Below are 27,204 nucleotides of genomic sequence, written 5' to 3' on the forward strand. Positions count from 1 at the left end.
TGCAACTTTAAAACCATCAAAATATACTTTATACAAGGTGAGACGTTGAGGAAACATTGCGTATCCCCAAAATGCTGTTTTCATTATTGAATGTTGTGCTATGTGATATTTTATGCATCAGTGTTTCAGTCAGAAAAAAAAATAAAAATACTGAGCCAACTATTGAAAAGAAAAGATGATGAAACGCCGAGAAAATGTTTTTGCCGAAAAACAAAACAGAAGAGAAGCATGGAAGAAGGTGATGACGAAGAAGAAGAAGAAGAACCAGAAGGGGATGAGGAGGAGAGAAGAAAAAGATACAGCGACAACAATGGCAGAGTGTGCTTAAACCCAGCTGTTTAAAATAAATAAAAAAGTAAATTGGTTGTTTATGTCCTAATTGTGATCAACTAGTTTATATTTCAGTTGTTTCTCTAATAGTCTTTTTTTTTTATTTGGGAGAGGACATAATGGAAGCTGGAACAGGAATTGTTCCTTAATTTTCTTTAACGTTTTAACTGAATATATTACCATTATGTTATCTTTTGCTTTGGATTGAGATACTGTAGTTTATTTGCTGGTAGCACAACTAGACCGACTTGTAACCTTTGTTTTTTTAGCATGCAGTTCTTTAAACTTACCAGCAGGGGGCCATAACGTTTTAGTATCGTTTCATAATAAACGTCACCTCGGCTGAACCGGAAGCTAAACAAACCCAGCCTCTGAATCGGTTCCTGTTCATGCTTGGGTGTCAGAAAAAAACCAACATGGCGGCTACGGGAGCCGGGTCTCCTGGCCGGCTGGTCCAGTACGTGGTTGTCCGGTCGGATCTGGTCCACAAGCTGTCCTGGCCCCTGGGAGCCGTGATCACTCAGGCCTGTCATGCCGCTACCGCCGCCGTCCACCTCCACTACGGGGACCCGGACACGCAGCGGTACCTCTCCGAGCTGGACTCCATGCACAAGGTGGTGCTGGGGGTAAGCGCTGCTCTACGGCCGGACTCCATTCAAATATGTGTGACTTTAGTTAGTGCTGCGGTTATATGTAAGGGATAATGCCCGACGAGGTGTCCATTATCAGGAATTAATGGACGACGTGGAGGCGTGAACCCAGTCATCGAAGTTGTCATATTCTCCAAATAAATTAAAAGAAATGTTGAAATCACTCATTGTTACTTTGTTGCGGTGTTGCAATAAATTGTAAACGGCTTTGACTGCGGTCCCGTTGTTATGGTTACTAATTTTAGAGACGATACGCCAGCGCGCATTAATTGAGAACGGTAAACAGACAATTTGACGGAACTACTTGTCCAGGTGTCCGTATATCAGGAGTTAATGCACACCCTGCAGCCAATCAGAATCGAGTATTCCCGCAGACCGTGGTATAAAATATATATATATCACCATATATGTTTAAAAAAAATAAAAATGAAAGATTTAAACTTAATTGTATTATTCGGCGAAATAAAAAATTCTATAAATTCTATAAATCTATAAAAAACAAATGTAACCTGTTTGCGCACTGTGTAGCTCCGCTGACTCAGCTGGACTTCATAAGACCGTAAACAGCAGCGGTGAAGCGAGTTTAAGAGTCCTCAAGTTTACGAAATAAAAGTTCTGTGATCTGTTAGATGCGTGCCGAATTAAAAAAGTCACTCCTTTATGAATAACTCAAGGTATTAAATGGTTTTCTTGCTGGTATAAAAGTGAGCTAATGAGCAAAGCAATGATTAAATGACGGATCTTCGGATTGGAGTATGGTATTTCCTTGTATGGTATTTCTCCATACAGTTATCTCACTGTAATGTTAGAGCAACTAAATCCTAAATAATTTATGTTGAATATCGATTCTTATTTCGAGGTTGATATAACATATTGATATTCATTTCAAATATAATGTATTCATACTATTAATGATAATAAATCCCAGCCAAATAGGACAAAGTAGAATTTTACTGATGCAACTACTCATTAATTACTGGAGTTAAGAGAATTTGTAGATTTGCTATTTAATTCAGAGGTTTTAATATCCAACCTTATTTCCTCACATGCAGCACTGCAATGAAATGGGAGGTAGTGGGGATCTGGGGCCCAGTCTTGGATGTTCAATTTGTCTTTATTGCTTAGCTTTATAATACGTGTATGTAATGTAATGTAATGTAATGTGTCTTTGATTGTATTTCTCTAGGCTCCGGACGAGGCCGCCCTCTCCGGTCTGTCAGAGAGTCTCACACAGGCTGGTGTGGCCCACAAGCTGTGGATCGAACAACCAGAGAACATCCCCACCTGCTTGGCTCTGAAGCCGTGTCCAAAAGAGGCGGTCCAGCCGCTGCTGCGCAAGTTCAAACTCTTCAAATGAATGCCTTGAAAGACATTGGACAGCTATGAATTACCGTGCACGTCAGTGTTTAATTTCATCTTTTTTTTTTAAAAATGGAGAACATCTGAAAGTTGTTCTCTTCATCTCAGCGAATATAAACACCTGTAATGTCCAAGATTAAAGTCGGAAAATATGAAGTTCTTTTCTGGATTACTTTGTTCAGGTGGAAGGAAAAAGGCTATTAATGTAGTCAAAGTTGTGTAAAAACAACAGAGTAAACGTATCAAGAATGTTAAAAAAAGAAATAAAGCAGGACCATCTGTTATGGATGCATTTGACTTGTAGCCACAATTGCAGTTCTCGAGTGTTCTAGATAAGTCTGTAAGGGGAATCTGCAACTGCTTCAGATTTTCAGCACACTTTAACTGAATCCTGTCATACCATCTCAGTCCTTGTTATACAAAGGACCTGCACTAATAACAAGGTCAGAGAACCAGATATGAACAATTCATTTAGGAATATTCTATTGCAGTTGCAACATGATATTCTTACATGGGTAGCTTTATGTTTTACAGAGGATTACTCCATGTTAATACACAACACTATATACAGTGTAGTGTCACTATAATGCGTAATATTGCATTATAGTTATACATGCTTATTCAGAATCAAATCTGTAATATAGGTCATAAACTCTAATGCAACTCTGGAATACAGTCAGTACTGAATTGTTTTTTGACACGATTATGTGTCAAAACTATTATTACCATTTAAAAGTAAATGCATTGAGTCATTGATTATTACCAGAGAGGCCTGACATTCTCAAATGTACTTAAAACAGTGACCGGTGATCTATGAGAAGTGTGTTTTGAAAGCAACAAAAGGGTAATAAAAAGTAGTCTTTATCTTCTGTATGTATGAACAACAGGGGAACTGCACTCTTCATTCCTCTGTCTGTGGTAATTGATTATTTTTTAGCTGGTCTAAAAACAGCAGCTACCTTTTACCAAGAAATACTGTATTGTATATGTGTATATACAAAAACGTATTTATAAGGGAAGCACCGATATCGGGCCGATACTCAGTGACAATGGGGCCGATCTTTTCAATGAAATACTATGTTTATTTATTATTTACATTGTATATTGGAATTTTAATTCCTGTCAAAGTTTTGACTTATTTGTTGCTGCATTAAAAAGGTTGACGCTTCAAATTGTAATTCCTGTTTATTTTGTGGATTTTTTTTTTTTTTTAATAATTAACATTTAAGTAAATTTATTTATATTTATTTTTTACATTTGGTTTTTACTAAGTTAAAAAATGTATTTAAATCAAGCCTGATGTTGCCTAACACATAGAAGAATGATCCTTGTCACTTCAACACAGTGAAGCATACAGTTTAATAATTAAACACTGGTATCGGATCAGTACTTATCATGACTAAATAAACTAGTTAATACTCACTATTGATAACCTCTCTATAGTCCCAACACGGTGCAGCTGACCTGTCCCCGGTCTGACCTGGCAGTTTGTTAATAAACAGTTAATGTTACCTGAGTGTCTTCCCACTTTATGGTCTGAGTTTGTGGAAGATAAGAACTTTATTTAAGCAGGAAAAAAACATTCAGTATGAATCAATGAGCAAAATGCTCTTACATAAAACTGAATAAGGTGTCTGTATATTAGAGATTCAAGTGAAAGACAGCCAAGGCCCAGCAGATAATTGTGTCCTCTATGAAATACAGCAGCGGACGTGTTCCCAGAACTGCTCATCTGCTCGCTCCATATAGTGCAGCCGTTCGTGGTATTGTTGTCTTCATTTTTCTCCGTAAAAGGGTAAAACAATTATAGAATTGAAACACAAAATCTTCTTTAGATGTCTTTGCAAAAAGTGATATTTAGGGAAGTATAAGACAGAATAAACTTTATGTATATGTGTTTAAGCTATAAAAACTGTGCATACACTTATACACACTATAAAGACACATAAGCATTGCTGGTATCGGCCTTTTTCACAGCAGCCATGGTGAGAAGTAATTAAACACAAGTGTAATTAATAACATTAAGTAAGGCCCTGTTTCATTTAGATGAACCAGGGGGTCCTGGTGTTGTTTGTGCAGGCTCACTGGAATTAATCTGACACACTAAATAGAACCTGACCATTATTATCATATTTTATTTACACCTGTGTTTACCCTGCTTCGTCAAGATGGCTGCTGTGAAAAGGGCCATTTAGTTAGTCATGTGAAGAAACCTACGGAAGAAGGAACAAGCCACAGAGACATTTTGGAGTACTTTACCAACTGTTTATATTTCTGTCTGTCTGAGGACAGATTGTGTCACAGTAAGGGAGTCACAAACAGGAAAGATATAGTCAGGAAACTTTAAAGGCGTGTAGTTGAGATCATAACGAAGGCCGAGTTTGACTTCAAAGCGGCGTGGTCTGATTTGAGATTGCAGGTGGCATGAAAAATGTCTATTGCAATTTCTCCAATGTAATGTCTTCAAAATACTTTTTTGTCCAGCCCAACTGTTCAAAGATCTTAACTGAACTATCACATAAGACAACTGAAGACAAACACAGCAAATCCGAACAGTAGTCCTTTTCAATGCAGACATTGTGACTTGTCAGAGAATAGGAAGAACACAGGTGAAACTAATTTTGCACAACTTGCACAATACCAGCGCCCTGAGTTGGCCTCACCTGAGAAATGGAATGTGGTTGCTTTTAATGTCCTAAATCACACCCGTGCTTTTCCTATTATGACAAGCAAACATGTATGCTGGGGAAAAAAATGTCTATTGAAGAGCTTGACATGTTTGCTTGAAAAATGACTGAAACGATTGATCAATAATCAAAAATAGTTGCTGAGTAATTCTTTAATAATTTCAGGAGCAGCCAGTTAAAAATGCCTCCAAACAGAAATGTAAGTGAGGTTTCACAGATCCTCTCCAAAAAGGTCATGTTGCTCCTCTGCTGCTCCGTTTGGCACAAGCTTCACATTTCACATAAATAACAAATCTGGCATCTGTTTTTCAACAAGCATTTTCTGGTTGGGTGCAGTTTTATTGAAATGGCAGCAGGATTTATTCCCACTAACACTGCCCTCTCTTCACAGACCTCACTGTGTGATGGCTGACTGAGTTTATAGAAATTAATTTATCTTGATACCTAATTTAACTTCTTAAATGTTTTTGGGCTGATTTTTTTATTGTTTCACTGACGAGATACTGGGTATTTTCTGGAGTCCGTTTCCTTGTCATCTCGTCCGTGACACAATAACTGGGAATGAAGCCAACTGTGATTAGAGTGGCAGCAAATTAATTGGGGGTAATTTGGACACTGTGGATAAGCCTGCCATCATTCACATACTAAATCTGGGCAGTTACCTTTAAATGCGCCTGCATGCCATGTGTGACTCATCCTCATCTTCATCTTCATCACCACCCTTCTCAGGCATGCTTTAATGAGGTGCTGATCAACAATAATTACATTTGAAGGAATAATTAAAACCCAAACAAGCGATAATAAATCATAATCTCCATAGATCCAAATGCCTGTGTTCATGAGTCATAACCTTAGACTCTGAAGTAAGACTTCTCTAAAGGAATGTAAGTGACCAATCAACTTATTACACACAATGTAATTACTTCTCAGAGTATTTCCCAGAATACCTCCCAAAGACATGCCCACGCTCACGCTACTCACCTTCTCAAGTGTAATTTCTTCACAATGCTGGCAGTGCAATGTACATGAGAAGCAGACTTAACAGACTGGAGTTGTGCTACTGCAACAGCTTATACAGCTAAAGAGATGTACGAAATGTATACTTCATGTTTCCAGCTGCACAAGTATATAAGCGTAATGAACAGTAAACAGTAGAAAATGTGCCGTCTACAGTCTCTATACTCATGATTGAGCAAAGTCTCCAGAATCATACCAGGGGTGAGATTAAAGCTGCACAAATCAATATTTTATATTATTCAAATAACACTATATAAGTTATCTATTGCAATGATGACCTCATAGAGAATTATCACTGGTGTTGTAGTCTTTTTCAGCTCATAATTTGGATTTTAGGCCTTTCTTTTTGCTTCAGTCTTATCCTTCCCATCAAACTTTCATTGACATAGTTAACAAATACCTATTAAAAGGGAGATGAGGATGTTCGATCAGTGTTGATGGTAAATGTAGTCCTTTGAAGCGACACATTCCTCATTGCATGCTATATTGACCGATTAAAGCGGGAAAATCTGTTGTTCTTCCTGTATCCAGTGCCATCATTTGAGCTTTAAAGGGTAAAGTAATCGGATATCAAACCTCCATTCGTTAGCAACAGCTGTCTGGCAATAAATAAATAAATAAAAATAATCAATTCAGACTGTATTTATTAGTTGTTCATGCCAGATACAGTACAATAATATTGAATGCATAGTCTTTATATGGCTCCTTCACAAAGGACTGTACATCATGCCTCAGGACCTCTTTATTTTCTTATGATTAACGATTAACCATTTAGCCCTGACATTGTCAAAATTAAAAAAAAATTAAAACACAATTTCCCAGTTTGCTTATTGGGTCAAAGGCCATAGAACTTTTCAAATTAATTACGATATAATGCAGAAAAAAAATTAAATCTTCATAATTTGAACTCTAGATATGACTAACTATCTTAGAACAATGTCTCTATTTTTTTGTAATTTAAAGGAAAATACATACACAATTGCAGGAATAGAGTTAGTATTCCTGCAATTTCTGCAAATTTTCTCTTAAAAATCACATCAACTTTGACAGGGAAAAAAAAATAAAATCTGTCACACAAAACCACTGAAAATGATAAAATTGGCCTGTAAAACATTGAGGATTTTAACTGAAAAAACTCCCCACAGGTTGCATGAATTCCAAATTTCCCCCCAAAAAAACAGAAAAATCAGAGGACATACCATGTGTCAGCTCTAGTTTAAAACTGCATTCATGTCTTTTTTTTAAAAAAAAAATGTTTTCTGTTCTCTTAATTAACCGGCTCGTGTTCAATGCTGGTCTGATGAAGCCAAAGATCCTCTCCTAAACACACTGTACCCGCATGAGTGATGGAGCCACCGTGCATCAGACAGCATGCATCACTATGTACCAGACTCTATGCATTCTGCACAGTGCACCAACACACACGCACGCACGCCTACACACACACACAGCTGCAGGAGGCCTTCAGTTTGAACGGCGCATCACTAAACACGTGCGTGAGTCAATTCGCTCTCTTTAGCGTCACACACACACACACACACACACACACACAGCTTCTATATGATATCAATACGAACTGCTCGATAGCCATGACAACGAGGGCTTCACGCCATCAGCGCCAGCAGGAGCCTCAGCCCGCCGCCGCCGCCGTGAACGCGCCTCGACGTTCCGTGCGCACGAGCAGCCCTGTTTGTTTGTGTTGAGAGATTGGAAATGGCGGAGAGCAGAGACCGAAGCGATAACTTGGCTTTGCAAACGCGAGTGCGCCGTCATTGAAACGCGGATACCCCCCACGAGTGATCCACGGAGCCGCCGACGGTCTGCCGCCACCGATGGGACACGAGTCGGCCGCGGCGGAAGAGGGATTTGTGGAACAAGGTCCGATCTAGCGAGCTGCTTAGCCCGCTAAGCTAGCCGTGCTAGCAGCCTGGCGTTAGCTCGCCCCGAGTCGTGTGTTTGATTTCAGCTACGCAGGCTTGTTTGTCAACACAAGCTGACGTTAAATTGATAGCGAGCCAAGCTGACACGCAACTTTTTTCGCCCCGGTTTCCGAGCTGAACCCCGCCTGGGTTTGCAACATGGTCGCCTCGGCTCACCGCAAAATCAAACATCCGAAGTAACCGTGGATGAAATAAAACTAATAAAGACGTCTGACGCGAGTTAACCTGGTATGCTAAAGTTAGCCGACTGCACGGGGATTTAATCATCCAACGTGACAACTTCCACAGGACCTCGTGTGCGGGATCTTTATCCACACGTCGGGACGGACGACGAAAAGCAGGTAAGCGACCGGGGAACCTCCGCCGCCGCTCACGGTCAGTGCCCGACGCCGTGTCGTACCCACCGACCACGGTGCAGCGGAGGACATGCATGAGGGCCTCTCAAACGTCCCTGACTCATCGTCGGTGTGTCCACACAACGTCGCCACAAAGCACCGACACCATCTCTCTCCCCTTTGAGGTGACCGCATAACGCGTGCGGGGCTCGCGGGGACATAGTGCTCTTTCTCCGCCACCTGCATAGCGGCAGCACCGGGCTGCTGCTTATGTAAGGCGGCGCGGGCGGCCTCAAGGTGTCGTCGCAGTTCGTTTCGATTGACCCGCAACTTGTGTCCCGCACGCTAAAAAAAAACCTCAAAGGACATCTTGACCTCTTTGAATAAGACAAAAAGGCTCTTTGTCGTCGCAAACACAACTCGTGTGCAGTGTGGGGGGGGAAAGACACTTCAAAGGAGATCAGCAGCATGCAGGCGGAGAACATGATACCCTTTGTTTAATGGAAAAACATCACCTGGGCTGACCTCACTTTCTACACTCTCTATTGTCAGTGGTGGTATTTCGAAGTCCTGCGGCTATTGTTAAAGATGTTTAATCCTTAATCTAAGATCTTAAATCAAGCTGATTGTAAAAACTCATCTTCTAAACAGCAGCACACAATATTAATTGTAAACAGCCTCAACTTAGTGAATGCATCCTTAAAAAATACACTTTATTATTCTTTTTTTTTTAGTTTATTTCATTGTTATTGAACTGTACCATTTGGTAAAGAAAAGGTTTAAGATAAAGGCATTGTTTGGGTATTTAACAGTGTTGTATTAAGAAAAAAAAAAATAATCTTAAAGGGACAGTGTGTAGGATTTAATGGCATCTAGCGGTGTGGTTGCAGATTGCAACCAGCTGAATTCCCCTCAGCTCACTCCTCCCTTTCCAAAACGTTGGCAACGTGAATTGCCAAGTTCAAAACCGTGGTAACGCTGTTCGTCTCGCTCAGAGTCTGTCCTTCCTCACCATGATAACGCTACTTTAGGGGCAGTGAAATTCAGAGGGGCTGCTGGGTTTTTCCCAGTCTTGCACACAGTCTTGCACATTTCACAAGCGTATTGGAGAACTGCGGTGACCTTCAGGTAAAAGCTAGAGCACGATGTTTGGGCCACATGGGGGTGTAACACAGCGGACTCTGTGAAGAGGAACTTCTCCCTATGAAGGGCTCAGTCCGAGCCTAAGGAAACACAACTCTTTTTAGATTCAGGTTTTTGTACAATGAAAACATAGCTATGAATATTACATTCTAGTTCTGCAAATAGATTCTCTGAAATGCTACACCTTGGCACTTTTAAGAGGAGTGATGTAATGTATTGTGTGAGTGTCCGCGGTATCGGAGTGCGTATGACATCAGTGATGTAGAAGTTGTTGAACAGGAAACTTGATAATTAAAAGCAATAATAGTGATGCAAGATTTTGTAATAAAGGGCATTTGAGCATTAGTGTTGCTTTGAAATTTGGCCTTTGTGTGCCAGAAGTGACCGAGGATAACACAGAGAGGTTTCGGGTAAATGGTGGACACATATCGTACTTTTTGTTTTTTTGGTTTAACATATTTTATTGTAAAATTTCATATTTAGCTATTTTTAAATTATGTCTTTTGCTATTTTTTATTGTCGCCGCACCAATCAACAAGCCAAATTCCTTGTATGTGTAACATACTTTGCAATAAACAGTTTCTGATTCTGATATGCTGTATGTTAAGAGTTCTGTCTTTTATAACGTAAACAAAAATCTGATAATCAGGCAGCTTTTTCTATTTGCGTTCAGACTTGTGAATCTTGATGCAAGTAAGTGCAGAGCAACTGCAACAACAACAACTCAAAGCTATTTGACCTTATGTGAGGTTAAGTCAGGTCAGTTATATTTATAAAGGCAAATCTTTACTTTTCAGAATTATGTAAGGTTGGTTAATGCCCAGACACCAATGCTATCTCACCACAGTTTGATCAGTGGAAATTACCACACAATGATTTTAATATAAAAGTTAGTTTTGTGGGGTCTTAACTAACAGGAATCCTTTGAATCATATTGGATACAATTTTTTTTCTTTTTCTTTTTTTTTTTTTAATCTGCTGTTTTATTTTTTTAATCTAAATCTTTAAATTGAGTATATTACATCATGTGGCAACTGACTACTTTGTTTTGCTTGAGCACGCCCGATGATAGCAGGTAGTCTGTTTGTGTAGTATTGGTATTGCAGACCTTTCCGTGTTGAAGGTGAAAGCGTTGTAGCTGGGCCTCTTTAGGGTGAGATGGAGCCAAGATATGGGCCCGGATATAGAGTTCCTGGTAGGCCTCAGTTATTCAGTTCAAAGTTTGCAACTCTGCTGGCTCTCCTAGTACATTTTAACTGTAAACAACACAGCAAAACCACTGTAATAATGAATTCAATTGAAATTGTTTTATTGCTTCTTCAAACTTCAAATAAAAGACCCTGAGTTATTTACTTTGTCTTGCGGCATATAAGATGGATCAGACAATGCATGGAAAAACATACCTTTCAATGATGGATGAACTTTCTCTACACCCATAATTCAACTGTAATATGAAGAAGAGATGAGGATCCCGAACAAGATCTTGTCACGCAATGTAGTTACCTTCTTCTTCTTCTGATTAAAAAGATTGTTTGTGCATACTGATGAGGATGTGGAGATAGATGAGGGCGGATGTTGTTCCAGCTGGATGATTAGTATAGAATCCTATGTGGCTAGTATTGATTATAATACAAGCAATGGCAATTCCTTTATTAGCTCCACACACAGGAGCTGTTAAGGCGACCTAAGGATGAGCCACGTCTGAGGCAGATTGTTGGGATGCCTCCTTCCTAGCTAAGCTCTGTGTCTGTATGGAGAAGGAGCAGCCATTTTAGCACTCAGCACTGCTGCAGCCTGGCTGCCACTGTCACAGCATTCTACTGCTGGAGCTGTAGTACGTTTCCATGCTGTTTGTCGTCGTTTACCCCCACCCCCCACCCCACTCAAGGACACCTGCAACCAGCCTGTGTGAAATGTCACAGTGGTGTTTTTTACTGAGGGGTCAGAATACCCAGCAGATAGCGCTGAATGTTGTATGTGGTGGCAGATGGATCAGTTAGGCTCACCTGCCACACTGGCTGGCAACTTTATTTGTTTGGATGATAGCATAGGACTGTCTCAGTGTTTACAGTTTGTCAGTGTCTGGCAACTTGGTGTTTAGTGTTGTTGTAAGATCTAACTTTGCTAACAGCACAAAGTTTCATATTTAGCACCAAGATGTGAGACATAACCGGAATCACCTTCTCTGAATCAGCATCTTGCTCCATTGTTCTTTGGTCACTTGTCTTTATCTTTTAAGCATTGGGACATTTTTGTCTTCATCATGTTTCTAAATGAAATCATGCCGTATCTTGCTCCTTCTGTGAATAATGTCAAAACCTGGATTAGTCAATGTGCAGAGAGATGTTCGATAGAGGTGATGGAATTTCTCGTTTTCTAAGATGCAGACATAAAGTATTCTGCATCGATGCAGTGACGGGGGAAATAATCAGGAGTTTGGTTTCCTTTCAGCTTGGTGTGTTTGTTTACTGGGTTCTGCTGTCATTTACTGTCGCGCTTGTTTCTTTCAGAGATTTGCACAGACTCGTGCGCGGAGCTGAGATACGACACTTGACAGTCAGTTAGCTCGTTGCTGATGTTAGCTGCTCTGTTTCAACAATGTTTCAACAAAAACATGAGATATGAGGAAGTAAAAGAAAGTAACTCACTAATTAAAGCCCACTAGCATCTGCTATGTGACAAACCTTATTTTGGTAGATTACAGCACACTTGTAATACACAACAGAAGGATTCATGTGTTGTATATGTAATGTTGATGAACTTAGAGGGGGTCACACAGACAGTAGTTTTGAAGCTTTGAAGCCTTTTATGTTATAGACAGATTTTTGAAAACACTTTATAAATAAAAAGGGAGTTCAGATTTTCTGTCTGCTTGTAATAATTAATGAAAAAGTAGCCATGTGCCGTTATATAGGAAAAAAAAAAAAAGTATTTTGCACGGACCTTATAATGTCTGGCTCTGAAATCTTTGTAAACTGGAAATGGTTTATCACAGCTGCAGGCCTACAACCGCTCTGCACACAAACTTAAAGCAAAAGCATCCCGGAGCCTTTTTTCCTAAGACGGCAGCAGGACAGCACCGTATCCTGGTCGCTTTTTACGTCCCCATCCAAGCATGATGCTATATTAGCATTATCAAACATCAAATGTTTTTCTGTTGGGAGTAGCCACCTCAAAATTCATTTCCTAAATCTAACAGCCGGGAGGCTAATTTATTTCAACTTCTATTTGGATTGTCCCCAAAGTTTGTACAGACAGTTCTGATTCACAGACGATGGAACCTGATGACATTGGTGACACCCTCTCTTTTCCTCTGCCTGTGAGTCCCTCGGGTGTGTTTTGAAATTTGTCTAGTTAAATGTTATACATTGACATATTAACAATACTGAAAACTCTATTGCTGATGTAAAACAATTAACAGTAAAACTGTAATACCGCACAGTTAAAGTCCTGCAGTCAAATTTTTACTTCCAGTGAATTGCGAAAGAGAGGTATTATCAGTTCTATGTAATTATATGCCTTTAACGTCTGTTCAAGGTGGAACTTTCAATTCTATGGTGCTATAAAGTTTAATGAATAATAATGCATTATATTACATTTTTCAGTCAAATCTTTAACGTAACCTGTAACAGTTTCCTGTCAGGTAAATAAATTAGTAGCCTTGCTGAGGTCACAATAAAGCACAGTGTGAAGTAGTTTGTGTTAGTGTTTCATGAGGAAGCAGCAACACCAAGCATCGCCCGTTCTGAACAGGCTTGTTTTCAACTGTGTTCTGACCCTAAACTTTCCCCTTGCTGGCCCCTGTACACACTCTTTCCATGTGCTAGACAAAGTTAAGGAAAACACTCATTCTGCATGAAATAGACTTAGTGCTGGCTGCATTTCTGCTTTTGTATATGTATGTTTTTTAGAAGTCTGAGAGTGAGCATTTGGTGGGTGAAATGTAGTAATCACAAATCAGAATGTTTTCCAGTGTTTCAGTTCATTTTTGATTCAGGGTGCTCTGATCAGTGTTTTTGGGGCTGATCACTGGGAGCATTATGGGTGAATCAGTTCACCGTTCACGGGGTCTATTTGATGCCATTTCTCAGCACTGGTCAACAAACGATTCTACTTGTATCCTTTGTAACGTTTTATAACAGCGAACAAGCTATTTCGCTAAGTTCGCAGGGATAAAAAGATCATACAGAGAGCTCCGCGGCTCCAGAACCACCAATAGTCCCGTCACAGGAACACACTTTCAATTCAATTCAGCCGGCTTGCGAATCTGTCCGTGAGCTTTACAGCACCCCTCACCGGAACACACTGCCCTGTCTCCCTGCAGGGGAGGGACGGGGACTCCCTGCACCACCGTCCTCCGGGTGGACTGTCCTCAGTGCAAGGGCTCGTCGGCCATGTCTGCAAGTGTTTGTTTATGCTAGCTGTGTAGCTCTCAGAGCAAATTAAAGAGCAAGCGATAACAACAGGCAAGTAAATATTGAAAACATTTCAGTTCAGGATCAATGCATCAGCCGATCAAACTATTTAAGATAAATATCGGTTGTGAATGATGGGTGGCTGTTGATCCAGCACTCATCTTGGAGCCCTCGTTTCTGCAAAGCTGAAACAGACCCGCTCTTGGTACAGCCCGTGCATCGCCTCGACTCTCTAACACTGAGTCGATGTGAGGCGGCAGCACACGCACACTCACACTCACACACACATAGACATGCGCACTTCGGCTGCTGTAAGCGAGCAGAATGCGGCGAAGGAAGAGAATAGAGCGGCGCTTATTTGACTCCACGCTGCCTTCCCCCTGTCTCAGCGATGGCCTACATTAATGCCTGGAGCAATAAAAAGGCTTGTGCAGCAGACTGTGTGAATTCGTGAGGGTCGGGAGGAAGTGGAGGGAAAGGAGAAAGGTAAAGGCTGAAGAATGAGAGAAACAGAAAGACCGCATAAAGGAGGAAATGGATAGGGCAAGCGAGAAAACAGAGCAAGGAAAATGGTTGTTGTGGTATTGTGATTGAGTTAACAGTCAAGCCCCAAGTTTTCTGAACAAGGTCAGGCCACATTAAGAAGAGTGAAACAATAGTTTTGTCCTTCCTGTGTGGATTTGGTAGGTGTTGCCAGAAATATAGCTATGGGAAGCGATAAAGAGCAATAGAGAGAACTTTTCATGAGCTACATTATCCTCCGCTGATGTGACAGGATGTGTCTGTGCCCAGGGGACGTTGTCAAGTGAATTAGAGGAAGTTTAACAGTTGTGGGTATCTCACCTTTTAGATGTGAAGTGAGCAGTGTGTAATGAACATATGGTGGTGTGAATACATTTTGTGAAGTGGAGCTTAAAGGTGTTTATGTGCCTGGGTTTTAACTGGGTGGGTGTTGAGATACTTGCAAAGTTTCACAAAGTTCTTGCAGTGCAAATTGCAGTCAGCCACACTTAAAGTTATCTTGCATATTTGTTATTTGTGCAAGAATGCTTGAACTTGGCATCACGCTCACTTTTTTTGTTCTTGTGGTATCGCTTTTATTACTGAATCCCTAAAGTAGATGAAGGGCCCAAGGCCTCCAGTTTTCTTAAAGTGAAATTAAATGTGGCTTGCCCTTAAAGGCTTTTGTGTACAACATTGGGTACAAATGCCAGCATGTTTGTTTTTCCTTGAGGATGATGGGGATTGTGGTTCTAGTGAAGGAGATGAAGCCAGGAATACATTTTAGATGGTGTGATTCTAAACAAAGACAACATCTAATATCACAGAGAGAATGACAATCTTAAAGTGATAACCCTGGTAGCATTTTTTTCATTTCAGTAATAAGTGTATTTCAAATTCAACATTTAGATATATTTTTCTTTATATGAGCCACAAGTCATGCTATGTTGAAGTACTTTTTTCTTATCAAGACTATGTGAAGGACGCTGTACAGATGCTGCCATGATAAATCAGACTATAATATGATTATACTGCATTCTTACTTCCCCACATTACTTATCCACAGGTAATATTAGCAAATACAGCAATGTTACACATTGAAATTATGTTCTTTGTGTGTTGTTTTCCACATTGTTCAGCTTCAAAGAGTCTTGGTAGACCCTTGTGCATTCAGGGATTTCTGTTGAAGTAGCCTGAACTTGGGTCATCATTGCATCACAATGGGCTCATCTCCCCATGGTGGAAATACTCTTACAGATAAATTGGAAATACAACTTTATGCATAAAAGCTCAAATGAACATTAACTAGGGACAGATGACTGTGGGAAAAGTTTTGACAAGTGTCTGACTAGAGTCCTGCTCAAAGTGTTGAGGACCAGGCAAAATGCGGGCGCCTTTTTAGTCGCAATTATCCATGCTAGGGGTTGGGTTGCAGTTTCTATTTTCATATTGTCTATTTACATATTGTCCAATTGTGGACATGGTTATTTAAGATTGCTAATAGGCGATCCAATTGCCAGGTGGCAACAGTGTGGATCAGCATCTGAGAGGGCTTTAAATTAGTAGAACCTTTAAGCTTTTTACAAGCAATACAGGTCAAGTTCTGTGAATAAACATTAATAAAAGAGTGTGAACATTTCCTTAAAATATCTTATCATTTGATCGATTTAATTACAATGTCACCTCCATTCGAACAAAGGCTACCTTTTAATAGTCAGTCTGCCTATGCTTGGGGGGAGATTATCAAAGCATCGTGTTCTGTACATTATTATCTTATCCTCAATAAAACGGTCCGTCATATCCATAACTAAGCTTAATTTATAACGTTGACTTATATTGGTAAGGTTGGTACTTACAGAAGTTGTCCCTCACACTCACAGTGAGCCACCTTGTCTCTGTCCCAGTACAAAAGTAAAAATGTATTGGAAAAAAGATAGATATTATCATTTCTAGAATTCACTACAGGTTTTATCAAAATATTCAGCTTCACTCCATATTTGTTGGCGTTAAGCCATTAAAAATTTTTTTTCACTGTGTGTAAAACTTTCTTCCGCAGTGAGGCATGGACCTTTTATTATTGGGGTGGTCAAGTAGCAATCTAACAGCACCATAAAATTACATTTACATTACCACCATAAAACACAATTATATTTTCTCCATTTTTTTAGGGTGATAGATAACATCACTAAATATGACATAAGGCAATTAAAGCTTCTTTTAAAAAGCTATCAAAGCTTCCAGTGTGAAGAAAAAAAAAAGAATTGATTGTTGTCACCCGTCACTCGTGCTGATGAACAGGGCTCAGCAGGCAGACATGCTTTAGGATCCACAGTAAACTACAGTAAGAGCAAGATGAAGAAGACTGTCTACTGTGTACCAGCATGAGATACTTCAGTGCCGGTGAATACTCTGTGTAAGGGCTCCGTCTTGCTCAGGAGTCAGCGTGAAAGCAGCCTGATTTATTACACAGCAGAAAGGCTGCAAAGCTGTACACCAATTGCACCGGTGTTGTCTAGACTGTGGCTATCGATGGAGGGAAGCAAAGCACTAAGAGGAAAGGAAGTGGTTTTGTTTTGTTTGTAGTGTAATGCAGCGCAAATTACCACTGTTTGTGGGCTGGATATTCAAATGCTGGCTGAATGTTCGTGGCCATTTTACATACAACGGGGTTTTCACACCAGTATTCTGGCTGTTTACATCTCTTTTTAGTAGGTGTTGTTGCAGTCCATGATACGTTTCCACCCACTCATGGTGTTACAGACACAGCATCCTAGTACCAGTTATTGTACGCAGCAGAAACTCCTCCCTCATAAACACCTGTCTATATGCAGGTGTCTAAATCTCAAGGGTTTTCCCAGAAGTTTTTTTTTGTAGCCTAACACTAATTAGTAAAAACCACAGATACAAAGAGCTGCCAGAAAATGGGAGTACACAGGCTATTTAAATTGAATGTTTGTGACCCTTTCCGATGTCGTAATGCTTTTAAGATGCTGCAAACTCACATTGTGCAGTTGCTTTACAGGAAGAGCATGCATCTAAGATTTTTGGTTATGATTCTTACTGTTAAGAATCTGTTTTACTTGTCTGACATATTTTTCTCATGAACAGAAGCATAGAGGAGAGGTCTGCCTCAGGTCATGTTGTCCGTTTAGGAACAATAAAGATATTTTTTAGTAGAGCCCGACCAATATGGGATTTTAAGGGTGGGTGCCAATTCAAAGATCTGTTTTCATATTTAACCGGTCGGCCGGCCAATTTGGTACAAACAATCATGTTCCCAATAATATTCAATTCAATTCAGTTTATTTTGTATAGCCCAGAATCACAAATTACAAATTTGCCTCAGAGGGCTTTTACAATCTGTACACATTAACAGGGAGAAAAAAGGAAGAAACCTATGGGAGAACGACAGGGGAGGGATCCTTCTCCCAGGATGGACAGAATGCAATAGATGTCATGTGTACAGAATGAACAGCATAACAGAGATACAACACATTCAATGTATATGACATAAATGATTCATATAATAAGACTACTTATAATAACAGCAGGAATTATTATAGTAGAATTATAATTATGAAAATAAGGATAGTAATGTGATTAATAATAATAATCGAAGTAGCAGTGGGTGTCAGTCGGCTCACAGCAGGAGGCACGACTACGGTCCAGGTACCACAACGATTCATGGAAACCTGCAGAACGAGAAAGCAAAAGGGCTTCAGGGTGGAAGTAAAGCTAAAATGCTTAATGGTACAGGTAATAGTAATAGTAATGTGACTAGTAATAATAATGGTGGTAGCAGTCGGTGTCAGCAGGGCCGTAGCAGGATGCACGACCACGGTCCAGATACAGCCACGATTTATAGAAGCCTGCGAAGCGAGAAAGCACCAAAGACTCCAGGGTAGAAGCAAGTCAATAAGCGTAATAGTACAGGCAATAATAATAGTAATGTGACTAATAATGATAGTGGTAGTAGTAGTGGGTGTCAGCAGGGCCTCCGCAGGTGGCACGATGACAGTCCAAATATAACCCCGATTCCTGGGAACCTGCGAGACGAGAAAGCACAAGAACTCCGGGGAAGAAGCAAAATCAGTAATGTGCATAAATAGGAGATTAATAAAGAAGGAGGGAGAGAAGAGGAGAGAGGAGCTCAGCGTATCCTAGGTAGTCCCCCGGCTGTCTAGGCATATAGCAGCATATCTAGGGGCTGGACCAAGGCGAACCTGAACCAGCCCTAACTATAAGCGCTATCAAAAAGGAAGGTCTTAAGCCTGCTCTTGAAAGTGGTGAGTGTGTCTGCCCCCCGGACTGAAACTGGAACCTGGTTCCACAGAAGAGGAGCCTGATAACTGAAGGCTCTGGCTCCCATCCTACTTTTATATACTCTAGGAACCACAAGTAACCCTGTATTGATTGAGCGCAGCTTTCTAGTTGGGTAATATGGAACTATAAGTTCCTTAAGATAAGACGCCGCCTGGCCAGTTAGAGCTTTGTAGGTAAGTAAAATAATTTTAAATTCTATTCTTGATTTAACAGGGAGCCAGTGCAGAGAAGCTAATACTGGAGTAATATGATCTCTTTTCTTAGTTTTTGTTAGAACACGTGCTGCAGCATTCTGGGTCTGGAGCAGCCTGACAATAAGGAGTTACAGTAATCTAGTCTAGAGGTAACAAATGCATGTACTAGTTTTTCTGCATCACTTTGAGACAGGATTTGCCTGATTTTCGCAATGTTACGTAAATGAAAAAAGGCTGTCCTTGAGATCTGTTTTATATAAGAGTTAAAAGACAGATCCTGATCAAAGATAACTCCAAGGTTCTTAACGGTAGTATATAAATTGTAATATTGTAATTGTGATTCTTTTCCTTAAGTGCAACCACCCGTTAAAGAGTTAACTTGTCCAATACTTAGGTTTATGACCAAATACCTCCCAACAGCCTCAGCTGTCCGTGGAGTTTAGTGCCAATTAGTAGGCCTGTTGAACAACAATGACATTATTGATTTATTGTTTGATGTTCGGACAGGATCTTTATCATAATTACTTACCTTGATATTGCCGGTTGTGTTTACTTGCGTGCTTGTTTACATGAGAATCTCACACGATGTCAGAACACAGCATCGTTTTCACTACCTTTTGAAATTTTGGGACATTGTGAATTTTTGTTAACAGAGCGTGATAGTACATTTTAATAATTATTTTGGTTGTGTGGCTTTATTTTAGTAATTTTGACATTCCTTCTCCAGATGCTGAGGGTATACTTGCATTATAATGCTATGATATTATCATATCAGTGGTGTTGTAATGACAAAAATATATTTTTACGCCAATTATCTCTGGGACAATATGTGGTCCAACAGAAGTATTGCTACAGCCCCACCAATTACCAAATGTTAGCTTGCTAGAACACTAAACTAAGCTGGTAACAGTTCCTTCTTAAAGAGCTACTCGCCTGGCTGTAGATTCATACTCTTTTCCTGATGATTGAGGTTTAACTTATTTTGCTGATGATTTTAGTCACGTCCTTCCATCAGTTATTCCATCTCCTTCTATAAACCCTCTGGCTGTGTATATTTATTTACTGTACAATACTTTTTTCTGCTTAATAAGAGCTGAAGTATTTTGCACATGGGTAAAGAGAGTGTTTTAAAATGAACAGAAGTGTATTTAAATATTGTAGGGTAAGTAGCACTGTGTTGTTACTTTTATGTCATACTGGAATCTTAAGTATTTATATGTAGGCTATAGCGAAGAGGCTAAATCAGCCTAACTTCCCCTCTGATAATATCTATAGAAATGTCCATCCAGATTGCCTTATTCCTCCGTCCCACCTTCTGGTTCTCCTTCCCTATCGTCCCATTTAGCTTTAATCCAGGTCACTGAGGCGTGGTTTACACCAGCCTGCCAGCACCACAAGTTTATTTGGCTGCACCTGACTAGTAAATATGTGTTAAGGAAAAACTGGTTTGGTGACAACGCTAAAGATGACTGGAGTGTGTACACAAAGGGAATCATGTCACTGACTGCACACAGGAAAGCACCATATTTTGTAAACTAAGGACGAGGAGAGATACTGTGTTTACCTGTTCTGCAAGGGTCTGATTACTCTTAAACCCCAATTTCTCAGCCGTTGGTGAGTCATTTCTCTGTTTGTTTTTTTCCCCCCCACCATATTCTTGAACCTTGATTTTAAGAGCCTAAAGACATGATGCTATTTAATTTTTTATTGATTTGAGCATTTTAACCCAATGGGAGAATCAATTTTTTTCCTAAAATCTGTGCATTAGTTTGACATTTCTGTTATAGTTTCAGTCTTCATTTGTATTTAATTATTATTTAAGTATTTATATATGCAGACATTATCTTAGAAACCATGTGGCATGTTATTGACCTAGTCTGTCCCGCAGATATCTTTGTTTTCTCATCTGCATGGCTAATTACAACATTGGCTGTCTCTTATCCTGTCGTTCTGTGTTCAGATTGTTTGATGGAGGTGCAACAGACTTTTTATACGTCAACAGTGTCGGCTCTCTAGGGTTCTGTTGTCAGGCATGCAGGGATGAGGAGTTATGAGGTCTAGAATATCTTGAGTTAAGATAAAGAGGATGTCACACTCTCGTGTTTGTTCAATATTTTATTACAAACAAAACAATGACACGCCATTATAATACATTTCACCAGTGCAAATCCTGATACTAGACTAGCATTTTTTATTAGTGATGACATTGCAATATTGATTATTGTCTCAATGAATGGCTAATTGTTTTGTCTTTTAAGATGTGAGAAAATAGTAAAAAATGCTTTTCATAATTTTCAGATACATATTGCTTGTCTAACCAAGACAGTCCAAAAATCCCAAAATATTCAGTTCACTATTATATATGAAAAAGAAAATAATAAAATCCTGCTATTATAGAAGCTGGAACCTGCAAACTGTTTGGCATTTCCGTTTGAAAAACTACAGAAATTATAAATTGATGATCGATTTTTTTCAACATAATTTCATAAACCTTCTCAAACAATATAATTAAAATCAGCACTATTCTAAAATGAATGTCAGTGTGTGAACGTCTCCTATTAAAATTGCTAACTGATAAGACGGTTACACAAAGAAGAAGAATCAAATAATTTCCCCACAGTAAATTATACAGATTCTAACCTGGAAAAATGAACACAGAAACCAATTGATACTCTAAAAACTCTGAGTTTAGGTTTCAGAAAGTATAGAAGTGAGGCAGAAAAATTGTCCTAACTAGTGAGGTAAAGAGTACTGAGTGCACTTACTGTACTGCCTAGTACACCCACTCCCTCAGGAGTTTTACCTTTTTAGAAACGTGTCAGTGATGGAAACCCCACCAGCTATGGCTAAAAAAGTCAAGTTGATGTACTTAAAATGCATCTCTCATGGACAGAAGACTATGCATAGGGCTGTAATTATTGTGCCGTACAGCCAGCAATTAGTCGGAATTATCCATGACGCAATTGAGGCTCTCGCGTTCAAAGAATGTCGCCTTAAGTGGAGCAGCATTTCAAGAAGCTGGAGGTGGATTAACATGTCATTTGCAACCAATTTTTTTTTGTGTAAGAGCATTAGAAAAGATATCAGGTTTTTGGATTTACACAGATTGTCTAGGTTGTTTCAGGGAAAAACGTCAATACAAGTCGACCTAAGGACATCACAGATACCTGTTGTGGTTGAGTTAAGAAAATCTTCGTCCCTCCCAGTTTAACTAGAAGTCTATTCTACGGCCAAAGACGATCAGCAAACCAAATGCAATGGTTCTCCTTGAGACAGTTCTTCCATACAGATGTTAATCACGTGAATGTAAACAGTCACTGATGTGCTTCTGCAGCTCTCTTTTAATACGCTAGCCATCAGTAGATGACGGCAAGTATTTAACATGCAGTGGGTTATATGTTGTGAACGAAAAACTGATCAATCAGGTTTTCTTATGGGTGTAAATGTTGACATGGTTTCAGTGTTGCACAATAACGTGCGAGACCAGAAATTTGTTGGGAGGGCTTTAAACATATGATGCACTGACTCTGCAAGTGATGTAAGAAGAAGAAAAAAAGGAGCTGACCTCCAATATTTGGACCCTCTCTTTGACCTTCTTCCGGCTTATAACGCGCGCTTGTGTAAGCCGGTTGACCTTTCCACATCTGCACCCATTTGTCACGTAGTCCTTGTACTTATTTACAAGCATTGATATAGATGAGGCGTAATGACTGTCGCACTGTTCCAAAACAAGCCGGTCTCAGTCGGGCCACCGAAGCCAAGACCGTGGCTGGACAACACATGTTGAAGGACGGATGGAGCTACGTCTCAAAATTAGACATATCAAGGGCTGTGTGGAACGCAGGATGTTCACCGTCTTTGACAAAATTGTACGGATGAATACTTCGCAATATCGAAGGAAATAGTTTGTCAGTTATTTGAAGCATATGCAGGTTTACTATATACTGTTCTAAATGCACCACCTTCTCCTTGATCTTACTGCAGAACCGAAACAAATGCACGTGTCTTTGCATCATTTAGCTCAAATCTGATAAGATCCTCTTTATCCTTTTAACATGCCAATATCACACGAAGACTTGTTACATTCAAAGAGGTTGCTTGAGCAGCGGTCAAGGTCAAGAAGAGGCGGAGGGGAAGTGAAGGCGTTCACTATTATAATCAATGTTTGTACAGATGTATATCTGGAATACACATGTCGGCAGGCTCTTGTCAGTCTGCACTCAACATCTGGAGTGAGTCCCATCCCTATCATCCTTATCTGATACTTGTAAAGCGATGGCCAATGGAATTTCAGCATTGCATGCCAATTCTTATCGGAATCCTCTTGAGTGTTTCTGGGAGTTTTATCTGCTATTTTGGGTTTATTAAAATAGTATATCAGTTGTTCACCCCTTGTAACTTCAAACGCTTGGAGTAAACTTTGTATTTCTCACGTCCCGAGATAGGTCTTGATGAATTGAAGTAAATGAGGGGCCGTGTTTAACAAAAGCAAAATCATATTAAAACATCCGTTGGCAAACTTTTACAAAACTCCAATTCTCATATTTCCAGTTCTATGCTCACTACTTGCCAAACACCCTATTATTTAAAGCACTTCCTCATAAAGATCTGAGACAGTTTACTGGTATGTTGTTGGTTGGGTGTCGCCCAACTCCAGGTGGACAACACTGCTTGATTGATTAAATCTACAAGAGGGACAGACGTCAACTACTAGAAAGCCTCTGATGTGTTCTCGTGTTGTGTTTGTCGGCGAGGGGCTATGATTATGAGAGGTGAAGCCACGGAGGTTGGAGGAACAGTGTGTAGATTTTGCTGTCTTCAGTCTGTCCCTACCTGCTGGGCGGCTAACTAACCAGCTGTCTGCGGATATCAGGCCCATGTCTCGCCAAGAAACATCAGGAGCAGATGAATCAGTGTGCAGACTTTTCTACTCTGTGTGTGCTGGAACTGATTATTAGAGTGGATGTCTGTGCCCTTATTAGTTGAAGCGTCTAGCAATGACAAGCTGTCTAAAGCTGTGTGGGATGCTTTTGAATATTTGTAAAGATGACAGCCTCCAGGCAGGTGGTGCAGATCTTCATTATTGCAAGCCCAAAAATTACTGCATTATGCAGGGGGAAAAAAATGTATTACAATTTTGAACTGACCCAAATAACTAGAGATATGTGGTCTGTCTTTGTTTGAGGGTGTACAACAAAACATTTCATAAAAATGTGCTTTAGGTGAGCTGGCACAATGAGCAAGTTAGGATTCAGATATCTTGTCCTTTTAATATAATCTTCTGATATTTATTTTTTATCATATTTATAAAAACGGTGATTAAGGGACAGATTTTTGCGATAACTTTGACGACTGAAGGAACAGCATCACTTCAAGTTAAGTGTTTCCCCTCTGGAAAGATGGTCTTTTCATAAAACATGGACGTCTATGCAGTAGAAAGACACTATATCCTTATTGAAATGCTACAAGAGTAGAGAGAAGGGCTGTGGTGGTCCGTTTTGCAACAACAACCGAAGAATGCGCTGAGCTCGCTGCAGCGCCATGATTGTTGTGATGATCCACTTTTACGACGAATGAACTCTTTATACATTATCAAACAAAAAATGTGCTGCATGGCATACTAACATTATTCTCTTTTCTCTGTTTTTTCCTTTAGTCAGAGGCCAACCGGCTTCTCCCTCCACCTGAGATGTTGCCATGTGACTGAGCGGCCGTGGAGCCATAAGCCCCACCACCACCACTGCTCCATCATCTCCGCTCCAAGCTGTTTGCCCAGCGCTGAGATCTCGTCCCCCCCTCCCAACCCCAGTCTCCCCTTCCTCCCTTTATCTTTGCTCTGAGCCCTGGACAAGGCCAACCACATCCAACCACATGACTCACCCACTGGAGCCCTAGATCAAGTAAGTAAAGAACTGCTGCAATATGTCTCACTCCTAAGCCAGGGGTGAATACATTGTCGCGTCTCACAGCCGAGCGTGTACTTTGGGTCCTTGTCTTTTTTCACTGAATATTCCTAAAATACTATTATCGTGTTATGTACTTCATCGACTAAAAACACATTTATTATTATCGTGGTGTGAGTGCTGAGCTTCTCACTGAGGCTTAAGGCCATGCTTGTAGGATGGCGGTGGTGGAGGTGAACAGAGGTCAATATTTAGTATTCAGAGAAGTGAAGCAAGACAATAGTGCTGGTTCATTTTGCTGTATTGAGTCAAAGATAAGCCATAGATTTCATGTGCACACATGTTCGGCGTGTGCCTGGATGTGTTCCAGTGTTACTAATGGGGCTGCAACTAATGATTGTTTTGATCTATTATTATTATTATTATTGATTAAGATAACGGAATAACGGAATTGGTACTGGAAAGTAAAAAATGGTATCACTAGATGAAATGTCCTAAGACTGCTTATTCATTTAAATGGTGTAAATACAGCGTGAGTTTTGCATTTGAAAGGACTAGTTTTATGGAATTTTTGTGTTTTACTGTTGGTCATTACTAATTATGGACACCAACACTAAACACTAAAGACCTGCGGCTAGAGGGTTTATATGTTTTTTTTATTCAGTACTCAAAGCAGAGTGCATAATTGGCTGCACTTGAAACTGTCTCATCAAAGACCTAATGGTATATCAGTTTAATTTTGAAGAGGACCTGTTAATTCAAGATAAAATTGATAGTTCAGAGAGATAATACCTCTCTCTCTCTCTCTCTATGCATTATCCCCCTGTGCTGTGCACTCTGAGACTCGAGGCCCCCAAACTGCATGGCTCTGAACATCCCAGCATGTCTGACTCAGCCTCCCGTAGCGTTTCACGGGTTGAAATGAGGACACTCACACCCACACTCACACTTTAAATCACACAGACCCCAGAAAGAGTTCAATAAATGATGAATATTCATGTGTGAATTATCAGTCTGGCAGCGAATGTGTTTTTCGATTGAAAATGCTCCGTGAAAAATGAGGTGAGCAATGACAAACACAGGCGCAGAGGAAAGCAGATACGCCTATCTAAACAGATGACTTCATACAGTCATGTTATTTGAAAAAAAATATTCATATTATACTGATATATTTATAGATTTTGTTTCTATTTCTGGGATTAAGAGGATATGTTTTTTTGTGTTCCCAGAAGGCAGACAAGTGACAATTCCCCTTTTATGGAGTAATGTAAATACTTATTCATTTGGGTTATACATAATGCATTATTTATGAAGGATAATTTCCTCTCTATATTATAATAGATCTCACTTTTCTGCTCCCATTGTTTCACAGATGAGAAAAGTGAGTATGGGCAGCAGTCCTTTGGCCATATATTCTATACACTAAGGAGTCTGGCTAAGTGTGGTGGTATGTTTGAAGTTTTGTGCCATCCAAGGTTATTTCTTACTCCTGGTAAACATCCTGGATCTGGGTGTACACAGATGGTGGGAAACAATGGACTGGGACTTGACAGGGTTTTCAGTGGAGAAGCAGTGACTCTTAAACCACAACACCACCGTTATCCAATATAGAGATGATTGTTACCGTGCCTACACTTTTCATTTCAATTAAACTTTTGTGATCAAAGCACCTATTCGGAATTCAGCAGTGTCTGCATATTTGTGTCCACATTTTGATGCGACCTGCCTGATCAGTTAGTAATCGGATATATTTTGTGGTCAAACGAGCAGCTGTATAACGTTGGATTAACGCATTTTATTTCCTATAAATTCTTCACTGTGAAAGTCCCGATATTTTTGCAGCTTACTCTTCCTCCCTGCAGTATCAGTAGCAATGTTTAATCGAAGAATAGCCGCCCAACAAAGCTCCACTAATTCCCAGATGAACACATTTTTCACTATAAAAGCCCCCCGTTGTTTTGTTATTCAAAAGCTTTTATTTTGAGGAAGCAAAATAAGTAAATGTTGGGTTTTCACCAGCAGTATCTTAAGAGGACTCAGGCAGCGGGTCTCAGCTGTGCACCTGGGGGGGGCGATGGCGATGATGGAGGCCAATGTTTGATAAATTGTCCAGATTGTGCCCACATGCTGTCCACTGTGCTCACTACACCACACTATGCGAGCTAGGCCACCTCGGCATGTGGTCTGGCTGATCGGATCGCAGTGCCAGCAAGATCCCAGTTAATGCGTCCTGGCATGATGGAATGACAGAAGTCGCATTGAAAAGACAACTGTAACCACAGCGTTTGTGTAGAGCAGTTAAAATTTTTCAATCGTCAGAAAAATAATAAGGAAGAATTATTGATTACTAATATATCATTTAAAAAAAAAAAATGCAAGAAAATCTAAAGGTTTTCTAGCTTTATAT

General features: G+C 40.0%; 2 protein-coding genes across 2 annotated transcripts in view; both read left to right on the forward strand.

Annotated features, from left to right (window-relative positions):
- Positions 1–728: 728 nt before the first annotated feature.
- ptrhd1 (peptidyl-tRNA hydrolase domain containing 1) lies at positions 729–3,499 on the forward strand. Its single transcript, XM_054618878.1, has 2 exons — positions 729–956; positions 2,167–3,499. Exons 1-2 carry the CDS (start codon positions 747–749, stop codon positions 2,335–2,337), a joined length of 381 nt encoding a protein of 126 aa, XP_054474853.1. The 5' UTR covers positions 729–746; the 3' UTR covers positions 2,338–3,499.
- A 4,139-nt stretch (positions 3,500–7,638) lies between these two features.
- Positions 7,639–27,204, forward strand: part of ncoa1 (nuclear receptor coactivator 1) — a 45,177-nt gene continuing 25,611 nt past the window's right edge. The window contains exons 1-2 of the mRNA XM_054618447.1: positions 7,639–8,324; positions 24,551–24,794. The gene's annotated coding sequence lies outside the window, so the exon portion shown is untranslated. The remainder of the gene's footprint in view (positions 8,325–24,550; positions 24,795–27,204) is intronic.

This window comes from Anoplopoma fimbria, chromosome 18, assembly GCF_027596085.1.
Source record: "Anoplopoma fimbria isolate UVic2021 breed Golden Eagle Sablefish chromosome 18, Afim_UVic_2022, whole genome shotgun sequence".
NCBI lineage: Eukaryota > Metazoa > Chordata > Actinopteri > Perciformes > Anoplopomatidae > Anoplopoma > Anoplopoma fimbria.